At 46.8% G+C, this 21289-nt stretch overlaps 1 protein-coding gene across 4 annotated transcripts in view; it reads right to left on the reverse strand.

Annotated features, from left to right (window-relative positions):
- Window positions 1-11084: 11084 nt before the first annotated feature.
- The window catches only part of SERTAD2 (SERTA domain containing 2), a 101631-nt gene continuing 91426 nt past the window's right edge, over window positions 11085-21289 (reverse strand). For all 4 annotated transcript variants that reach the window (XM_034764213.1, XM_034764216.1, XM_034764215.1 and 1 more), the window contains one exon: window positions 11085-16879. In XM_034764213.1, coding sequence (XP_034620104.1) covers window positions 15919-16879 — 961 coding nt within the window. In that variant the 3' untranslated portion in view covers window positions 11085-15918. The remainder of the gene's footprint in view (window positions 16880-21289) is intronic.

Consider the following 21289-nt stretch of genomic DNA (forward strand, 5'->3'; position numbering starts at 1 on the left):
CCCCCCCCCCCCCAACTGGCTGAGATTGGCCAGGCTTCTGCAGCACTCTACAAGCTATGCTTGGTATGTTGGAAAGCACGGACGGCGCTGAAGCTTACCATGGCCGCATGCAAGCCGAATTCTGTTGCTGGAACGTGAACCTCTGTTGCCCAGACCTGTGATTGATCTCTAGCAGCAAAGTCACAGGCACTCAGCATTAAGAGGCAAAATGCGACCTTGCACAGAAATCACATGTGCTATGTAATGTGAACAGTGTTGGTCACCGTGAAAGAGTATAAGCATTGTTCTGCAAAATGTAGCTTTTAAAACAATTCTCTCTTTTTTCCCCTCCCTACAGCAGCTGCAAATTCCTCAAGCCTCCCTCCTCCATCCCGAAGGTTATCACAGATAAGGCGTCGTAAGAAGAAGACGCGGGAGGACATGTTTTCTGAAATTATGCAATCCAGCAGGAGTGACAGAGCTCATCTGAATGAGTGGAAGGAAACAGTTTCAAAGTATAGGAAAGAAGTCAGTGAACGTGAGGAGAGGAGGGACCAACGTGAGGAGAGGAGGGACCAACGTGAGGAGAGGAGAGACGATCGAGATGAGAGATGGCGGCAGGAAGACCAGAGGATGAAGGATGCAACGCTGGGGCTGCTCCGGCGTCTGGTGGAGGTTCAGGAACGGCTGCTGGAAAACAGACTGCCGCTTCAGCCCCTGTTCCACCCTCCCCCCTCCCCATGTTCCGTATCCTCCTCACCCAGACGTGTAAGAACACGGGGGGGGAGGCTCCGTACACCTTCCCATTCCACCCCAGTAGACAGCCCAAGCAAAAGGCTGTCATTTTTTTAACCTTTTCTTTGTGGCTTTTTCCTTCCCAGCAATCCTCCTCCCAAATACCACCCGGGTTCCCTCCCTCTTTTTCTAATCTATTAATAAAGAATAAATGATTTTTAAATGATAGTGACTTTATTTGGTTTGAAAGAAAGCTGGGGGAAGGGGCAGGGTGGGTTCCTTACAGAAAATCAGTCAATAAAGGGGGCGGGTTTTCATGAAGGAGAAACAAACAGATATTTCACACGGTAGCCTGGCCAGCCATGAAACTGGTTTTCAAAGCTTCTCTGATGCACAGCGCTTCATGGTGTGATCTTCTAATCGCCCTGGTGTCTGGCTGCGCGTAATCAGCAGCCAGGCGATTTGCCTCAGCCTCCCACCCCGCCATAAAGGTCTCCCCCTTACTTTCACAGAGATTGTGGAGCACACAGCAAGCAGAAATAACAATGGGGAGATTTCTTTGGCTGAGGTCAGAGCGAGTCAATAATGAACGCCAGCGGCCTTTTAAACGGCCAAATGCACATTCTACCACCATTCTGCACTTGCTTAGCCTGTAGTTAAACAGCTCCTGACTCCTGTCCAGGCTGCCTGTGTATGGCTTCATAAGCCATGGCATTAAGGGGTAGGCTGGGTCCCCAAGAATAACTATGGGCATTTCAACATCCCCAACGGTTATTTTCTGGTCCGGAAAGTAAGTCCCTTGCTGCAGCCCTTTAAACAGAGTAGTGTTCCTGAAGACGCGAGCGTCATGAACCCTTCCCGCCCAGCCCGCGTTGATGTTGGTGAAACGTCCCTTGTGATCCACAAGTGCTTGCAGCACCATTGAAAAGTACCCCTTGCGGTTTATGTACTCGGTGGCTTGGTGCTCCGGTGCCAAGATAGGGATATGGGTTCCGTCTATTGCCCCACCACAGTTAGGGAATCCCATTGCAGCAAAACCATCCACTATAGCCTGCACATTTCCCAGAGTCACTAACTTTCGTAGCAGCACCTGAGTGATTGCTTTGGCTACTTGCATCACAGCAGCCCCCACAGTAGATTTGCCCACTCCAAATTGATTCCCGACTGACCGGTAGCTGTCTGGCGTTGCAAGCTTCCACAGGGCTATCGCCACGCGCTTCTCAACTGTGAGGGCTGCTCTCATCTTGGTATTCTGGCGTTTCAGGGCAGGGGACAGCAAGTCACAAAGTTCCATGAAAGTGCCCTTACGCATGCGAAAGTTCCGCAGCCACTGGGAATCGTCCCAGACCTGCAACACTATGCGGTCCCACCAGTCTGTGCTTGTCTCCCGGGCCCAGAATCGGCGTTCCATGGATAGAATCTGCCCCATTAACAACATGATCTCCAAAGCACCGGGGCCTGTGGTTTCACTGAATTCTGTATCCGTGTCTGTGTCCATGTCCTCATCATGCTGCCGCCGCCGCTGCCTCCTCTCCTCGTTTTTCTGGTCCTGGCTGAGCATAAACTCCACGAGAACGCGCGAGGTGTTTGCAATATTCATGAGTGCTGTCTTGACCTCAGCGGGCTCCATGCTTGCCGTGGTATGGAGTCTGCAGTGTTCACCCACCCAGGAAAAAGGGCGCGAAAATGGTTGTCTGCCGTCCGTTGCTTTCATGCAGGGAGGGAGGGAGGGAGGAAGTGAGACTGTACCCAGAACCACCTGCGACGATGTTTTTTGTCCCATCAGGCACTGGGATCTTAACCCACAATCCCAATGGGCGCGGGAGACTGCGGGAACTATGGGATAGCTATGGATTTGCTACCCACAGTGCAACGGTGCAGAAATCGACGCTAGCCCCGGTACTTGGACGCACACCACCGAATTACTGTGCTAGTGTGGCCGCACTCATTTCGACTTTATACAACCTGTTTCTCAAATCCGAATTATCTAAATTCGGATTAATCCCGTAGTGTAGACATACCCTAAGACATCTCTATTAGCATACAGAATGGAGAGCAGAGACAACTCCCCTAGCCTCATCTGCATGAAAGATGGGACAGGGAGACATCACACAGAATGAAGAACAGAGAACCGCACTGAACTCTGGGACCAGAAAAAGCAGGGAAGCATTGCATCATGGGAAACTCTGCTCCAGATGCTAATGAACCTATGCCTGCACACACCCAGCTCAGCAATTACACTGGTCTACAAATAGTCTGCTTCAGAGATAAAATGTGCTATTTATTATGTATTTTGATGTGCTGAATTCAAATATGACAATTAAAACAACTGATTGGCTACTGTTTCTAAGATATTTAAGTTTTTACATTTTATGTCTATGTATATTGTGTAGATAGTAGAGTTTTAATCATAAATTGTAAACCTAGGTCTTTTCATGTGTTTATGGTTGCTTTACATGATAATATTTCACCTGTCCTGTTTATGTAACACTTTAAAAAGCAGCAAAAGGGTTATATAAATAAAATTTATTATGAAACAAAAGGCAAAAAACTATTATATACATAGTTTAGTCCTATTCAGTGTCTACTCGGCGCTTCTTGGCTTGTCTCTTGTATTCATTAAATGGAGCATCTCTTGTCACTGTCCAGCAATAGTCTGCAAGCATTGATGGGCTCCATTTGCCCTGATAGTGTTTCTCCATTGTTGCAATGTCCTGGTGAAATCGCTCGCCGTGCTCATCGCTCACTGCTCCACAGTTCGGTGGAAAAAAATCTAGATGAGAGTGCAAAAATGTATTTTTAGTGACATGTTGCAAACAAGGCTTTTGTATGCCTTGAGGAGGTTTTTCACCAACAACCTGTAGTTGTCTGCCTTGTTGTTTTTGAGAAAAATTATTGCCACTAACTGGAAGGCTTTCCATGCTGTCTTTTCCTTGCCACGCAGTGCATGGTCAAATGTATCATCTCGAAGAAGTTCACGAATCTGCGGACCAACAAAGACACTTTCCTTTATCTTAGCGTCACTTAACCTTGGAAATTTTCCACGGAGGTACTTGAAAGCTGCTTGTGTTTTGTCAATGGCCTTGACAAAGTTCTTCATCAGACCCAGCTTGATGTGTAAGGGTGGTAACAAAATCTTCCTTGATTCAACAAGTGGTGGATGCTGAACACTTTTCCTCCCAGGCTCCAATGGCTGTCGGAGTGGCCCATCTTTCTTGATGTAGTGGGAATCTCTTTCACGACTATCCCATTCGCAGAGAAAACAGCAGTACTTTGTGTATCCAGTCTGCAGACCAAGCAAGAGAACAACAACCTTCAAATCGCCACAAAGCTGCCACTGATGTTGGTCATAGTTTATGCACCTCAAAAGTTGTTTCATGTTGTCATAGGTTTCCTTCATATGGACTGCATGACCAACTGGAATTGATGACAAAACATTGCCATTATGCAGTAAAAGAGCTTTAAGACTCGTCTTCGATGAATCAATGAACAGTCTCCACTCATCTGGACTTGAGAGCAGACCCCAGCCCTCCGGGCAGGTGGAGGGTCTGCAGCTCCCCAGAGCTGCTCGGGCTTCCGGACCACTCTTACCTGAACCGGGCTCCAGATTCTGACCTGGCTGGGGATTGGGACCTCGGGGGGAAGAGGAAGGGCAGGAGGCTGGGCCCATGCCAAAAAGTGGAGGGGCCAGGTCCGTCCACTTTCAAAAATGGGAGGGCCATGGCCCCTTTGGCCCCCCCCATCTACTTCCCACCTCACCCCCCAGCAGCACCTCCCTCCTAAACTTGGAACCCCTAGCGCTCCCCCCACTCCTTCAGATGAGCCCACCCCTTTACCCTTCAGTCTTACATTAACATTGGAGCTACCCCACCCACTGCCCGTTCTCCACACCAACTCTGAGTTTCAGCTTCACAGAAATGGGCTGGATTCAGTGATTGATCAGAAGCACCGGCAGGCTCCAGTGGTAATTCTGTCCTGTTGCCCCAGGTCTAGGGAGTTGCTATGATGCCTGTACTATGCTCCTGCTGGAAGGTTAGGGGAGCAGGTGAGGAGAAATGGCGTCCCTGGTATGACGAGGGAGGACACCAGATACTCCTTGAACATAAAGTGATAGCCTGATGCATTGCCTTGATGGCTGGCAGCAGATGGCTGCATGAGCAAGGGAGACATGGACTTTGGGAAGGGAAAAGGTGCATTTAGATTGTAGTTGCTCTCTTGCTTTGGGGTGGGGTGGTACATTTAAACTCTTACAACTCCTCAGTGGAGTGACAGCAATACACCTGCATGACTGCCCCCTCCTTCCAGAGTGATCTAGGAGTCCAACTCAAATACCATGGGCCTGAGTCTGATCCCATCTACACTGATGTCATCGCAGGGCCCTTAATGGTGCTGCACCTAATTAAACATGGAGTGAGGTCAGAATCACAGCACCCCTCATTTCCCTCACTTGAGCCCTATAGCACTAACAGCACATCTATTGTTTGAGCTAAAAGAGTAACTCTGTTATCTAGCAGTTATAGTAGACCCTTCTCCTATATGGACCAGCCATTAAAGGGAGACACAGATCACCCTGCCAGTGTAGGGAAAAGCCCTTATCTTATTGAATTGGAATGATAAGCAGAGCAGCTTTTAAAAAAGGGACAAACCCCACCCCCACCACCAATCTAGGCAGGCTAGAAACTGCATTCTACCAACAGCTTGAGATTTAGACTGAATCTATACCCTATTCTGCAAAAATAAGGATCCATGAGAATAAATGGCCAAGATGTTTTAAAAATTAAATGTCAACCCAAAAAATGGTTACTTACCTTTTGTAACTGTTGTTCTTCGAGATGTGTTGTTCATGTCCATTCCAAGCAGGTGTGTGCGTGCCGCGTGCACGCCAGTCGGAAGATTTTTCCCCTAGCAGCGTCCCTAGGGTCGGCCTTGGCGCCCCCTCGAGTGGCGCCTCCATGGCACCCTATATAGGGGCCCACTGACCCTCCAGCCTCTCAGTTCCTTCTTGCTGGCACTCCGACAGAGGGGCAGGAGGGTGGGTATTGGAATGGACATGAACAACACATCTCGAAGAACAACAGTTACAAAAAGGTAAGTAACCATTTTTTCTTCTTCAAGTGATTGTTCATGTCCATTCCAAGCAGGTGACTTACAAGCCTGATCTTAGGTGGTGGGGTCGGAGTTCACGGAGGATTGGAGCACTGCACGGGCGAAGGCTGCATCATCTCTGGCCTGGTGCGTGATGGCATAGTGCGACATAAATGTGTGGATTGAGGACCATGTGGCAGCTCTGCATATTTCCTGTGTCAGGACCTGAGCCAGGAACGCCGCAGAGGAGGCCTGTGCCCTTGTGGATTGGGCTGTGATCAGCGGGGCAGGGACCTTAGTTCGACCGTAGCATTCTCGGATGCAGGCCGTGATCCATGAGGAGATCCGCTGTGATGAGACAGGAAGCCCCTTCATCCTGTCGGCCACCGCAACAAAGAGCTGGGTTGATTTCCTGAACGATTTGGTTCTTTCATTATAGAATGCCAGGGCCCTGTGAACGTCCAGTGAATGCAGCCTACGCTCCATGCCGGAGGAGTGTAGCTTAGGGTAGAATGCAAGGAGAAAAATGTCTTGACCCATGTGGAATTGAAAGACCACCTTCAGAAGGAACGCCGGGTGTGGCCTGAGTTGGAACTTTGTCTTTGTGGAAGACAGTGTAGGGAGGCTCGGACGTCAGTGCTCTTAGTTCCGACACCCTCCTGGCCGAGGTGATAGCCACTAGGAATGCGACCTTATATGAGAACTATAAGAGAGCACATAGCCAGGGGCTCGAAGGGGGGCCCTGTGAGGGCGGAAAGGACCAAAGTGAGGTCCCAAGCCGGGGGTGGTTGTCAAGTATGCGGGAACAGTCTGTCCAGGCCCTTGAGGAAACGACCAACCAATGGGTTCACAAAGACTGAACCACCTTCCGCCCCTGGGTGGAACGCTGAGATGGCTGCCAAGTGGACCCAAACTGAAGAGAGGGAAAGTCCTAGCTGTCTCAAATGAAGCAGGTAGTCCAGGATGAGAGGGATTGGGGCGAGCAATGGAGCTTGACCTTGCTGTTCAGCCCAGATGGAGAAGCGTTTCCATTTGGCCATGTATATGGCCCTGGTGGAGGGTTTTCTGCTCCCGAGGAGGACTTGTCTGACTTGCTGAGAACGTTGCATCTCCACAGGGTTTAGCCATGGAGCATCCAGGTTGTGAGGTGGAGCGACTCCAGGTTCGGGTGGTGGAGGTGACCCCGATCCTGTGTGATCAGGTCTGGGAGCAGGAGCAGCGTGAGGGGCGCCCGTGCGGACATATACAGGAGCGACATGTACCAGTGTTGGCGCGGCCACGCCAGTGCTACCAGGATGACACGAGCGTGATCCCTGAGGATCTTGAGGAGTACCCTGTGAACCATGGGGATCGGGGGGAAGGCGTAAAGCAGACCACCTTCCCACGAGAGGAGGAAGGCATCCGTTAGAGACCCTGGACTGCGTCCCATGAGGGAGCAGAAACATTGACACTTCCTGTTGTCTCTCGAGGCAAACAGGTCTATCTGGGGATAGCCCCAGAGACGGAAAATTGAGCGTACTACATCTCGGTGAAGGGACCACTCGTGATCATGGAACGAGCGGCTGAGGGTGTCCACTAGTCCATTCTGCTCCCCCGGGAGGTAGGATGCCATCAGGTGAATTGCATTCTGTACACAAAGCTCAATACCCCCTAGTCATACACCGGCACTGGCAAGGATCATGGTTCTGACACTGCAGGCACCGCCCAGCACGCCTCATCGTTCAGTGTCGACCCTGGTACCGGCCGCGGTGCCACATCCTACATCCGCACTGGCCATGCAACCACAGTACCGTGTGCCGTAGGCCTCTGCGGAGACTGAGGGTACAGAGGAAAGCCTCTGGGTGGCGCGGGGCGGGGACAGAGGCGACATCATGGCTGGCTTGCCCCTTGATTGTATCAGGGGTCAGGCCATGGTTGGCAGCTCTTTCCACCAGTGCGGAGAGGCCAGCACCGGGAGGTTTAATAAGTCAGAGGCCGCCTTGAACGCCTCTGGCATCAATGGGAGATGCACATCCTCGCTGAGGTCCGGGGATCTCGACCGGTCTGGACTCGACCGCACCCTCTCCGGGGTGGGAGTCAATAGAGCTATGGGAGGGTGCGTTTGTGGCATGGCTTGTCCCCCTGCACTCGTGGACACCGCCGGCCTTTTAAGGTCCTGGTGGGGTGATCGGCCCCTCACCGGCCTCTTCTTTTTAGCGGGCATCGGAGATGGTGATCGGTGCCTTACGGAGGCTGATTTTCTATGTCCCGATTCTCTCTGGTGCTGGGACTTGGAGGTTTTAGACTGGGCCTCCTGTCTTGTTAGCGGTGCCGGGGCGCTGTGCACTGAGGAAGAGGTGCTGGACGCCGGGTCGGCCATAAGGCCGCCTCCATCAGGAGCACCTTGAGTCTCTGCTCGCTGTCCTTAAGAGTCCTGGGACGGAATCCCCTGCAGATATTGCACCGGCCTCTCTGGTGGCTCTCCCCAAGGCACCATAAGCAAGAAGAGTGCGAGTCACTCTTCAGCATAAACTTCCTGCAGTCCTTGCAGAGTTTAAACCCTGAGGACCCGGGCATGCCCCAGCGGAACCCCACCCCCCAACAACTATCAACTATCTACAACCAACGCTAATTCTAAACTAAGAGAGAAACAACTATATACAATTAAACGGGACACTGCTAAGCTTGCTGCAAGAGCGAGCCAAGTTCCAGCTAGCCATCACCGGTGGTAAGAAGGAACTGAGGGGGTGGAGGGTCGGCGGGCCCCTATATAGGGTGCCATGGAGGCGCCACTCCAGGGGGCGCCAAGGCCGATCCTACGGACGCTGCTAAGGGGGAAATCTTCCGGCTGGCGTGCACGCGGCGCGCACACACCTGCTTGGAATGGACATGAACAATCACTCGAAGAAGAACTGGTATTACTTAAAAAACCCAAATCCCCACCCCTTTACTAATAGTCTCCAGTTAGGTAATTAGGCTAATGATTCCTAATATTTGATTAGGAATATTAGATTCCTTAAGTGCAAGAGTGAGTGTACAGTGCAGATGGGTGTGCTAGGGAGAGTGAGCGCACACACTACACGTCTGGTCAGGTATCGAAGAGTTTGGGGGGATTGTTTGCTTTATCATTGCACAGTTACATTTCCCCCTTATTTAAATGGTTCCTGGTCTTAAGAGAAATAGGAAAGCAAATTCCCCCGCTACATCCTCACCAGCCTGTCCATAAGCCTCCCACTCATCTCACTGGCCTCAGCATTTCTTGTGCCCTGTATTCCTGCAGCCACTTGTTACTACTGCCGAGCCGCAGACCTTAGGAGCAGCTGGTCTGCAGCACTGTCACAAGCGTTCCAAATGCAGTACCCTGCCATTGCTGGCTGTGATTCCGGTCACATGAGCCAGTTCTCTGTAGTCGAGATGGTGTCTGTGGCATGTTAAGACAGGAAAACTCACTGCTTTCCTGCGGTTTTGAATCCCCAACTCAAGCTGCATCGCCAGTGTCTGAACCTATGGCCCTGACTGATTTGGTAAGAGACCACCGCCACCTCTGTGAATATGCAAGGCCAAAGGTAACCAGGGTGATATGATTCAACCCCTATGTACCTGACCACAGCAAAACCCAATCCTGATGTAGATTCTGCTCAATAAGATTCATTGCTTAAAACTGCTCGAGCAAAGACAAGCTCTTGCCCTCCCCACTCCTGCTATCCTGGAAAGTAAATACCACTCACCTAGAGCTGGGGTTTTGAGGACAAAATTTTTAGTGGCCTCAGAATGCGGCCACCAATTGCTGGTGGCTGCTCTCCAATTTTTTCCTAAAACACTTGATTAGCTTTAGGAAAAACAAATAAATATGCACCTAGACATCATTGTAATTCCTTTATTGCCAGCTAGTAAGTCTGGTGTGAAAAGTGATATTAACAAACATGCAAGTATCACTTTTCACACCAGACTTGGGGACAAATTAAGCCCTGGATGGGGGGAATAGGAGAGTGGGGGAGGCAGTGGGGGCTGGAGCCTGAAACCCCACAGCCACAGCCCAAAGCCCTGCGGCAGAGGGACAGGGCCCAGGGATGGAGCCCAAAGCCATGTGGCTGGAACCTGAGACCTGCCACTGTGCAGCCAGAGCTGAGGGCTAGAGCCTGAAGCCCCAGGGATAGAGCCTTCCCCCCTGCCACCCCACAGCTGAAGCCCAAAACCTGGGCCTCACCCCCCCGGGAAAATGGAGAACTCACCTGCTGCCTGTTCTCCAGGAGGATGCAGGGCTCAACCCCTGCTGGCAGCCCCAGCAAGCAACACCAACTTCCAGGAGCAACAGGTATTGGGAACCCCCCCCCCCAAAAAAAAAATATCACAGCCCAGGAGACTATGGCTGCAAGAAAAGTCCCTGGTGGCCACATTTGAGAAATGCTGACCTAGAGGGATGAGAGGGTGACATCTGAAATCCAGCAGTGGATTATATAGCAAATGGTTCCAGCTGGCTTTTAATGTCGTAACTTAAAGTGCCTTCTGTCCCTTAAAATGGGACAGATTCTGTTCTCAACTGCACCAGCTGAAATCCAGAGAAACTCCACAGAAGGCCCCAGGGTTACTCTGGGCTCGCCCCAGTGCCAGTGAGAGCAGGATTGTTCCCTCCTCTCTGTAAACTGACGCAGCCCCACCAGTCAAATGCAGCTACTGATTCTACATCTAACACTTGGTGATTAATGCTGCAGGACATAAAACCAGGACCACACTGCTCCCACACTAAACTCAGGGCTGGCCCACCCTGCCCACAGCCAAACCATTTGGAGGGTGCTCCAAGGGCAGAATCTCCCTAGGGGGTGTCCTCTTATTGTTGTTGGGGTGCAGGGTCTGCTCCCCTGTGGAATGAGCCACCCCCCCCCCAACCCTGCAGAGGCAACTAATGGGAGTCCAGATCTATCCCTGTGGAGGCCCTGTGCCTGGGCAGTCCTGTTCCCTCACGCCCCTCATCCAGCGTAGCTCCAACTGCCACTGGCCATGGGTGCTCTGAGAAGCTCCCTTACAAGGAAACTCCTACCATCAGGGGGCTCCACAGACAATGCAAGTCAAAGCTGTATTTACCTTTCCGGGGGAATCTCCACAGAGGAGCTAGGGGATAGAATGCGTGTGTCTTGCTCACACAACTGGTCCCATCCAACCCTACGTGAGGCCACCCCTAATCTAATGGGGATAGAGAAGTCTTGGGATGCAAACCCCCTTCCTCGGTCAATAAGTCTCCCAAGCCCTGTCTGGATTCCCTTTTAACACAATGTTTTGGTCATGAAAATAAAAATAAGGGACAAGAGTTTTGTATCTTTTAATTGTTTATTGTATAATATAAAACTACAAAAGTAAGACTGCTCATTTCCATGTACATTTGTCCAATTGTTTTGATTACAGCCCATACCTACATGTGAATACAGTAATCTGGGTTCAAATGTATATGTCTGTAATATTGCATAGAAAAGGCACAGCGCTAAGGTCTGTGGGGGAAAAAAAAAAATACAGCCTTCTTTTTGACAATAACAAGCCCTGTTCAACCACCATGCACTGAACATGTCACACTACATATATATACACCTTTTCCAGAATCTCTGCCTTTACAGATTCTAGCATGGATTACATTGTTAACCCTCTAAAAAGTTTTTGTTTTTTTTTAAAAAGGATTTTAGAATTTGCATTAGGCCTATTTCCTGAAAGAGGGGGGAGGGGAAGCTTAAAATGAACTAATTTCTGAGAAACATTCAGACTCATTAACGTAAGCACTGAAAGCAACTTTCACAAGAGCAGGATGCCGAAATCTGTTCAAAATTAAATCAACGTTCACGCCTCTTCGGAGTGAATGAACCCATTTCTCAGGCAGGAACCATTACAATTTGAAGAACGTGTAAACTTTGGAATCACAACACTGAAGGCGATTAACATACAGCAGGGAGAAAACTACAATGGCTGCAGCACAAGCTAAGAGTTTATTCTCACACTGGGCATTTCAGGTGGCGTCTCGATCATCTTATTTTGTAGCTCACTGCGAGGATCATAAATAGACAGATGCCTTTAATTTGTAATACTTTACTGCTCCTCAAAGTTTCTTTTAAAAGGAATCTCTCCTTGCTTTGCATCCAGATATGTACAGTCCACTAGGACTCTGAGCAGGGACTGTTATTGGGGCCCAATCCTGTATTGCTGGCAACATTCCCACTGAGAACTACACGAATTACGTATGAGCAAGGACTGCCTGATCAGGCCAATAAGCAATAGTAAAATCAAAACCCATGCAAAAAGACATGGTGCACTTGGAAAGTGCATTTACCACTTTTTGTCTGCATCTTACCAGTTTGCACAAATGCAGTGTCAGTTCTGTTGCACTTTCTGGAGTAAGGGCACCACCCTGCAAACTCTTACTCATATAGCCCCACAGACTTCACGGGGACTGCTTGCATGAGTAAAGATTTAGGGCAAGTCTACACTGCCGCGCTGTATCGGCGCAGCTGCACCAATGCAGCTGCGCCGCTGTAGCATGTCTGGTGAAGACACACTTTGCTGACGGGAGAGCGCTCTCCAATGAGAATTACTCCACGTCGGTGAGACGCCAAAGCTACGTCAGCGGGAGAGTGTCTCCCACCGATATAGTGCTGGTCTGGACAGAGCGAAACTTGCGTTGCCCGGGGGGAGGCTTTTTCACACCCCTGAACGACACAAGTTAGATTGACTTAAGCGGTAGCGTAGACCTGCCCTTCCTCGTGCATTTACAAGATCAACCCTTAAAGGAACAGCGGTGGTATGCTGACCTTGCTGCTGCTTCTACTCACAACTCCATCTGACTTTAAAGGGTGCAAGAGCAGGCCCCTTTAAAGGAACTGACGCATTACGAGTCTGATTTTTAGGACTAATTTTGAGTATTAAAGTCTCCCTCACCCATACTTTTTGCATATTTCAAACAACCAGACCCATGTTGGAAAAGAGTGTGTGTGTGTGGGGGAAATTAATGTGAACCGTGCATATCCTCAATAGAACCCAATGCATTTTCTCTGAATCAGGCTTCCATCCCCTTTCCATACAGATTTACATTCCTACAAGAGAATACATTCCTACCATACATTCTGTACATGTTACAATCCAGATGTTGTTAGCTTCACAATAAAATAAATATATTTACAATGAAAAAAAGGAATAAATAACTTATGAAAAAAATCACTTCAAATCCAAAGCTCTTTTGTTCTGCTCCCATCTTGTCACTTCATTGCACATCATTGTCAATATACATCACCTGGGTATTCATCTTTTATAAAGAATTCTTATCTTGACTGTTATACTCAGACCTTTGCAAGAAGGCCATGCTATAGAAAGAAAGTTACTGCCAAAGCAGAAGATTCCAACAAGCATTTCAATCTATAGAATTAAAGGTTACAGTTCAAAATAAGAATTACCGACATTTTGCCTAATTTTATAAATCAGGTGTTTTGCTCTTTGTGTATCTCCTGCCAATTTCCTTTAAGTACTCTATTATTAAGGATTTCCCTACTTTATTACCAAGAATACACAGATTTCTTTTGAGTGGTAAAGAGTATTTTGAGATTCTTTCTCCTGGTCTGCAAATACAAAGAGACTTCAAACAACCACTTTTAAACAACAGTTCACTGCTCTGATAATGGCGTTTATTTGAACTGTTGCTTAACATATGGTGCTTGTCTAAAAACACAATTAACTAATCCAAAGAAAGGGCAGTTGTTAAGAACTGATTTACAATAACTTAGAACAACGATAATCAAACTGCTTACCATGTTATTGTTCTGAACTATCATTATTGCATGGCTTTAGGTTTCTGTATACAGATTGATACACCTTGTAGCCATGGTTCCTTGGGTGTTCCAGTTACAAAAGTTGCAGAGTGTGGCAGGATTGTTCTCTTACAAGGAATGGAAGCTGCTGAATGAACAACAGCCAAGCATTACTGGATGCAAAATAGAGCGATCCTTCCCCAGCGCCGGCAATTAAAAATGGTCCCTAATTCTACAGTTGGTTGTTGCCATTCTGTTTGAAGTTAGAAAATACTATATTGGAAGCAAACAACTGCGATTATATCAACATCTTGTTGTGTTAGAGAGTTAGTAATTCACTTTAAAATATACTAAAACTGGCTGATTAATTAGGAGCTAGAAGCATTTCCTAATTGTACACGATGCATTGCATTTAGAGTAGCAGTTCCTTCATTGCAAAATTTATTTGCTTTGTGTTGTGTGTGTGCATTATATATATTTACTAGTAAATATATATGGCCTGTTTAAAGTGCCAATTTATAAAGCTGCCTTCTTAAAGGCAGACAAGACCCAATTTTATCCATGACAAGAAGGGAGCAGAATTGACTGAATATTGCCAAATGACATAAAACATAATTTAAAATTTCTTAAATAAATATAAAAGTTATTCCTAAAGAAGCCATAGGCATGTCAACAATATAGGTTGTAACCTGCACTCATCAGCTAAAGTACCATTGAAAAACCACAATGCCATAGCAAGTTCAGCAACAGGCAGGATACATTGCAAACGTTTTTTTAAATTAAATGTACACCACAATGAATACAAAAACGCTATTGGTGCAGTAATGAGAAGACTTCTCAGGTGTTACGGGGGGAGGAAACATGCATAGAAAGCCGTGTCTGTATATTCATTGTAAAACAGGTCTATAAAGTGTAAAGCAGGTAACGTGGTTGATACAAGAAACGAACCCTACAGGAGATGCCAAGTGATGTAACACGACTGGCTCCAGTTTCAACAGCAATGGATACTAAAATAAGTCCATCCAGTGCAGATAAGAGATGAGCTTCACTGCAGTAATACTGAAGTTGCATTTTTCAGCACTTATTAACACAGTGAGGGAGAAAGAATGCTCCAAGAAAGGGCAAGTGGAATCTTGAACACCAATTAATTGGAACAAATACCATGTATACCTTCTTTAAGAAAAATTACAAAGAGATGTATTTGTAAATGGCGTGTATATTCCCATTAAAATCATTCGCAATAACTTCAGCTAAGGAAATGCCGACTTGCTAAAAAGGTAACACATTTCAAGTAACAAAGACAATTGGCTGTTCCAAATTTAGGAAAAAAAAAACAAAAACTTTGCTTAAAAAGAAAAAGATTATACATTTGCTTGACATACTGGCTTCGGGATCAGGTTTTCAGTAGCCTTGATCTCACAAGAGAACACTTAGAATGAAGTTTCACAATTATCTCCTGCCAACTGTTTAACATAGGTCTTGGAGTCGACATGGCTCTAGGTTTTCAAATCACAGTAGTGCACAGGTGGCTACAGCAGCGAGTAAATATTTGTGAAACAGACCCCAGCCCTTTCTTAAAGCACTGTTTGCATTCAGGGAGACCTAACTGCAGATTTATTTGATCCATTTTTCTCTTTGCACCATACACATATAAAACATTACAACTCTGTATAAAAGTACAAGTGGTTCTTGTACATCAATTATGCAGGAACTATGTGAGCAAACCCTATCAAAATAGCTATTTTTTGTGTGTATAAACAGCATTTGTTTTTAGAAAAAACAATATAATAAACTGCAGAATCTGTACAAAAATATAAAATAAATTTGGGCAGCAGTTTCTAAACAGCCATGTAAATGCAACACTTAAAGAAGACTAGTTAATGCCTCCAAAGGGCTGAATTGCTAAGTCAACCTATACAGGGCTAAAATGCCAAAAAGGTACTGAGATTATCTAAATAATAAATTTTTTACCTCTTGCAATAAAACTTATAGAAAAAATAGACAAATATGCACATGCAAATGTACAGCTTTCCCCAACATAATCCTTGTGCTTAGCTTTTACAATTCAATTTTTTTGTCGTAATATCATAGTAATATTGTCTACAATATGTATTCTTTCCTATACCAGGGTATTAGGTCTTCCTTGAGGAACCACTTTAAAAAAATACATTGAAAGTGGTCATACATGGATGAAGGCACTCCAACTCTGCTTGAAGCAAAAACTAGTGTGATCCTTTTCTTTTAAAAAAAGGCAAGCAAGGACGCATGCACAGTGCTGTGAATTTGGAGGGGCGGGGAGGGAGGGAAGGGTTGTGAAAATACTACCAAGTGTATATACTGGTACATAAAAAGTCGTTATACTTTAAGACCCAACAAGCACCTCCATTATGTGATCCAGTTCTGTGAGGTCCATTTTGAAAGGCTGATTTGGGGTTACTGGTTGACTGCTATAGGGGGCTAGAGTTTTTAGGAGATCATCTGCTGAGACAGGAGCCATTTTTGAGGCAGCCCCTGTAGCAGATGTGCAAGGGTCAAAATCATACATAGATGTGTCAATGTCAGCAAACAGAATATCATCCAAGGTCAAGTCTGTAAGGAAACCTGTGGAAGTTGTTATCTCAAAATTGCCGGGTAAAGAGTCCATGAGTTTTGATTCACTTGTTCTGCTCTCTTGGACTCCCTCAGACTTTTGAACATTAGACTCACTGGAGTTCTCTTTAGAGTCATCCGTTGTTGCTGCTGCTTCTGTTGCTACTACTACTGCCTCGGTAGAGGTAGGTGTTGGACAGAGCTCCTCAATTTCGTCCAAGGCCGAGGAGAAACTGTCTTTTACCGGTTGGACAGCTGGAGGTGGTAGTTTTGTAGGACCATCATGTTGGACAGTCTGGGAAGTGCAAAAAGTGTCATCCTCAAGCAAAGAGGCTGGGGTGAGGCAAGACTCTAATGGTGTAGTGCTTACTAAGTCAGTGGGGTGAACTGGCTGAGAGGCAAGATGACTGAACGCAGGCTGAGCCTCTCGAAAGCGGTCACCCAGAGGGTCAGTAGGCTGTGAAGTGGTGATGAACACAGGCCTCAAGCTGCCTTCTTGTTTGAGTTCCTCCTGGATTCGCCTCAGCATGTTGTTAATTAAAACTGTCTTTTGCAAGCTTGGCTCTGTTAATGGCCTGTGGTTATAAAGTTTCATAAGGGAAATGTTGAAGATAGTCTGGCGCTGTAAGGTGTAAGACACCTTAGATGGACCGTCAGTAGGAGACACCACTTTGCCTTCCAGCCCATCTTCATGCTCGTCAAACTTCCGCTTTCCTCCTTTCCCCAACATATATCTGAAAAAGAGGGGGCGGGAGAAACCATTCCAATAAATAATTTAAATATTTATATCTTACAGCAAAACATTGTCTTTATGCTTCACACCGACAGCTCAGCGTCAAACAGTTTCTACCTACCCTAGGCAGATATAACTTAGAGAATTTTTTCACTTGATTTCTACATACACCTCTACCCAGATATAACGCGACCCGATATAACACGAACTTGAATATAACGCGGAAAAGCAGTGCTCTGGGGGGGGTGGGGCTGCGCACTCCGGTGGATCAAAGCAAGTTCGATATAACGCGGTTTTACCTATAACGCGGTAAGATTTTTTGGCTCCCGAGGACAGCGTTATATCGAGGTAGAGGTGTACCAGTGACACAGATGGGCCTGAATCAGATCCCACTCATACTGGTTTCCCACTAGAGTAACTCCATTGAAGACTTCAATGGAGTTACTCCTGATTTACACTGGTGCAATAGAGAGAACAGAATTAGGCATAGATAGGTAGCTTTTGCTCTGACTAGACCTTAGTACAATGCTACAGGTGATGATTTAAACAAACCTCAGTTAGTAAATTCAAAGTATGGTTAGAGCTGCAACTATAATCCAGCCCTCTGCACACCTGTAGCATTTACACTATACGCTGTTAGGTGCATTAGTTACATCCCCTCTCACGCCAATGTGGGCAAACAGGGTGGAAACGAGGCTCTTCCATTCCTCTCCAGCATTTGCTGCTGCTTCCATCTGCTCTGCGGTGTTGAGGCTGACTGTTCTGCCCCCCTCCCTGCTAGGTGTATGCCTTCAAATACAGCTCTCCTACAGGCATTAATCATTCCCTGAGTTTTGCATTTACATTCCCAATCATAACACTGCATTTAACTAAGGGTGTTTTATACTGAATTTCCCTTTTTATTTTAAATTTAAAAAATTCCAAGCAACTGTACACAGAGAGATTGCAGAGTCAACTCTCTGACATGCCACATATATGCATACCTGTTTTATTCAAATGATTAAAATAAACTCTAGACCAGGAAATGCTTGTCTCACTTCTCCAAAGCACATACATTACAAATGAGGGGGAAAAATCCTTTCAAGTCATTTAGTCCATCCTCCTGCCAATGCAGGATTGTTCTCTCCTGTGTAGTCTCCCGTTTAGTGTAATATTAACAGCTACAGCCACTTTCAAAAAGTGACTAGAAGAACAGGAGTACTTGTGGCACCTTAGAGACTAACAAATTTATTAGAGCATAAGCTTTCGTGGACTACAGCCCACTTCTTCAGTGACTAGTAATTTGGGGCACCCAAAGTTCAGGGTGCCCAAATTTAGACTCCTTAAAGGGGCCTGATTTCCAGAACGTGCTGAGTACACACCCTGCAGAAATCAGGCACTCCATAATCAAAACACTAAAAAACACCACCACCACCACTACTCATCCTGGTCTATTAGAGTATTTGTTTCTAGGCATTTCAATGTCCCAAACTGAGGCAGTCACAAATGCACAGCTAAATTGGTCACCCCATTGACACGGAGCACTAGGATCATGATTGTCTGACAGCCTACCCCTGCCACCACCTGCCCTTTGGGTGGGGGGCTCTCCCTGAATATTTGCAATCACTGTGGATCTTAGGCCCTGACTTTTAAAGGTAGCCAGCATTCCTCTGCTCAAGGTTACAAGGCCTAGGCCCAGATTCGCAAAGGTACGGAGGTAAAATCAATGGGAGCTAAGCACCTAAATACCTTTGAGAATCCGGACCTAAGTGGCTTACATGGCTAAGTCCCATTTTCATTTTACACTCCTATGTGCCTAAATCACATGTGGAACTGGGACTCGGCTGTCTAAGTCACTTAGGCCTTGCAACACAGAGAAGCAATGCCTTTACAAATCTGGGCTTAGCCATTTTCCATTTTAATTTACTTAAGGGAAGGAGCTTCCATCATTTTGTTCGGGGCACCATTTAGGCTGAACAACAGGAAACATTTCCTAACAATGTTGTCAAAAGTTTCATTTCACTCATTTTTCACCTTGTTTATCTGAAGAAACATCAGCTACCTTTTTCCAGTTGTTAGATTTGTATATACAACATCCACATGCATCTGATGCGTATATCTCGCAAATCATACTGAATCAACAGGGAAATGACACACTACTGCACATGCACAATGGGTCTTACTTTTAAATGCCTAGTCAAAGCACCTTCCTCACTGAGGCCTATATCCATGTAAAGGTGGAAGCTTAAAAATTTCTTTTGAGGTATCAGAGGACATCTTTAAAAAGTGTCAGCACGCACACACACTTTCCTAACACGAAGATAAATTTAAAAAAGGACCATCGGAATTTCATCCAACTTTCCCAAGAACATAAATTGCCTTTGAATTAAGAAAGCAGCATGGTGCTTTTCCAATCACAGATGTTTTATCGGAAAGTTAGAGAGCACCTGAAAAGAGAGGCCTAGAAAGTGTCACTCCCATCTAACCAGAGTACCAGAACTGTGACCATATTATCGTCAGCAGTATTCATTGGGTGGAAAAACATCATATTTGAGATGCGTAGTAATCAGCTCAACAAACAAATGCTACCATCATAATAAGAGGTGCACCTTATGCTATACACTTGGTGTACAAACAATACTCAACTACTTGTCAACCACGTGGAACTTCCAATAGTTCTGGAAGCAAACAGAAGTTTGGTTTTGCTTGGGCTGGTTTTTGAATCTCAATTATTACTCAGGAAAATGGATTTCAAAGCCTGATGTGGAAATACATTTTCTGCTACAGATGGCCTTCAGATATTCTTTCAATGCTTGTGAGATTTCAGTCTCGGTCATTTTTTCCCTACAATTAGGCTGCATGGAATGAATATATTGTACAAGAAGTTTTATTGGACCTAATCTAAACAGTCGAGAAGAGAGGCCATCAATACATCTCCCTTACCTGCACCACAAGCTCCACCAACCCCGTCTGAGGAAAATCTTGCAGGAGGGAGAAACTCTAAGCTGCTCTCACTGCATCAATCCACTGTGGGGGGTGGAATATTGCAAGTTCACACAGGGGGTAAAGGGCATAGGTCCCTAGCAAGCCCATACGGGCACAAAAGCCTCCCCCTTTGCATTGTTCACTTGGCTCCCGCACTCCTGAGTGGCACTCTTCACACCCAGGAGCTGTGCTACCACTGGCTCCCTGCCCGCCCTTTCCTCTTACTGGGGCGAGGAGGATAAAGCAGAAAGTGAGGAGCAGAGAACTCACATGGTTTTACCTGGAGACAACACAGAGCTTTGTGAGAGTGCCTTGAAACAGGCCTAATGAGAGCACGGAGTCAGGCGTGAAACACTGCAGAGATGCACCTACGTTTACCTGGAACGCTGCACCTACATTTCCTGCAATGAAGAAATGAACCACAGAGCTGCTGTCCCCTCACCAACCTGACACCTCACTTCCCCAAGCCCATGGAACCCCCAAAGTGCAGGGTTCACATGGAGGGTTATGCAGGGGACTGGAGGTAGGCTGGTGGGGCAGTGCTTCCCTTGCTCTAACATCCCCTCCCCATCGGACAGCGGTGGAGAGGAGGTGACCTAGCAAGATTCTCATTTAATCAAACCATCTCTGCTCAGGCTCACCCCTTTCTCTCTATCTTTTTATTTAGTAACATGTATGAGGGGAGGAGAATCAGTCCCTCGGGTAAAACACCGAGTGGCAGATGAGATCAGCTCCAGATGCACAGAGGGAAATTACAACAGAAACAGAAGTAGATTTGAACCCCGAACCTGACTCTTACACGATCCTTATGGTGTTGCCATAAAGGTCTACGGCAGAGGCCCCTAAACTATTCACAGTCGCGCCCCCCCTTACTCCTATTCACATCCCAGGGCCAGGAGCGGGGCAGTGTGGTTGCAGCAGAGAACTGCCTAAGTACACACACACAGAATCGGGCAGGATTATACTTGGGAATGCACTCATGCTGCCCGCTCTATTTGTAGCATGCTAGCTTGAACAGAGCTGGCGTGTGTATGTCTGCACAAGCTGGGCATTTCGTCTTCCAGCTGCTATGCAGACAGACCTTACGGGGACACCTACATAGCAATAAAAAAAGAGCCACGGCCTGGCTATGGCTGGCTCAGGTCAACTGACTCAGGCTCAGCTTGGGTTCCCGGGCTCAGAGCTCAAGCTCCAGCGTGAACCAGAATTTCTACACTGCAGTTTTCTAGCCCCTGCGAGCCCAAGCCAGCTGACCCAGGCTCGGAGTCTCAGTGCCCCAGGCTTTTATTGTAGTAGTCATATCCCAAGAGACAATTTCTGCAGTCCTTATTCAAGAAGAATTTCCAGTTCACCCAATGGGAGTTTGGCCCGAGGAAGGACTGCACCGCCTGTACCCACTGGTTTAATTCTTGTGCAGCTTTCATGTGAATTGATCTAAGATCTCCAA

The sequence above is a fragment of the Trachemys scripta genome, chromosome 3, assembly GCF_013100865.1.
Source record: "Trachemys scripta elegans isolate TJP31775 chromosome 3, CAS_Tse_1.0, whole genome shotgun sequence".
NCBI lineage: Eukaryota > Metazoa > Chordata > Testudines > Emydidae > Trachemys > Trachemys scripta.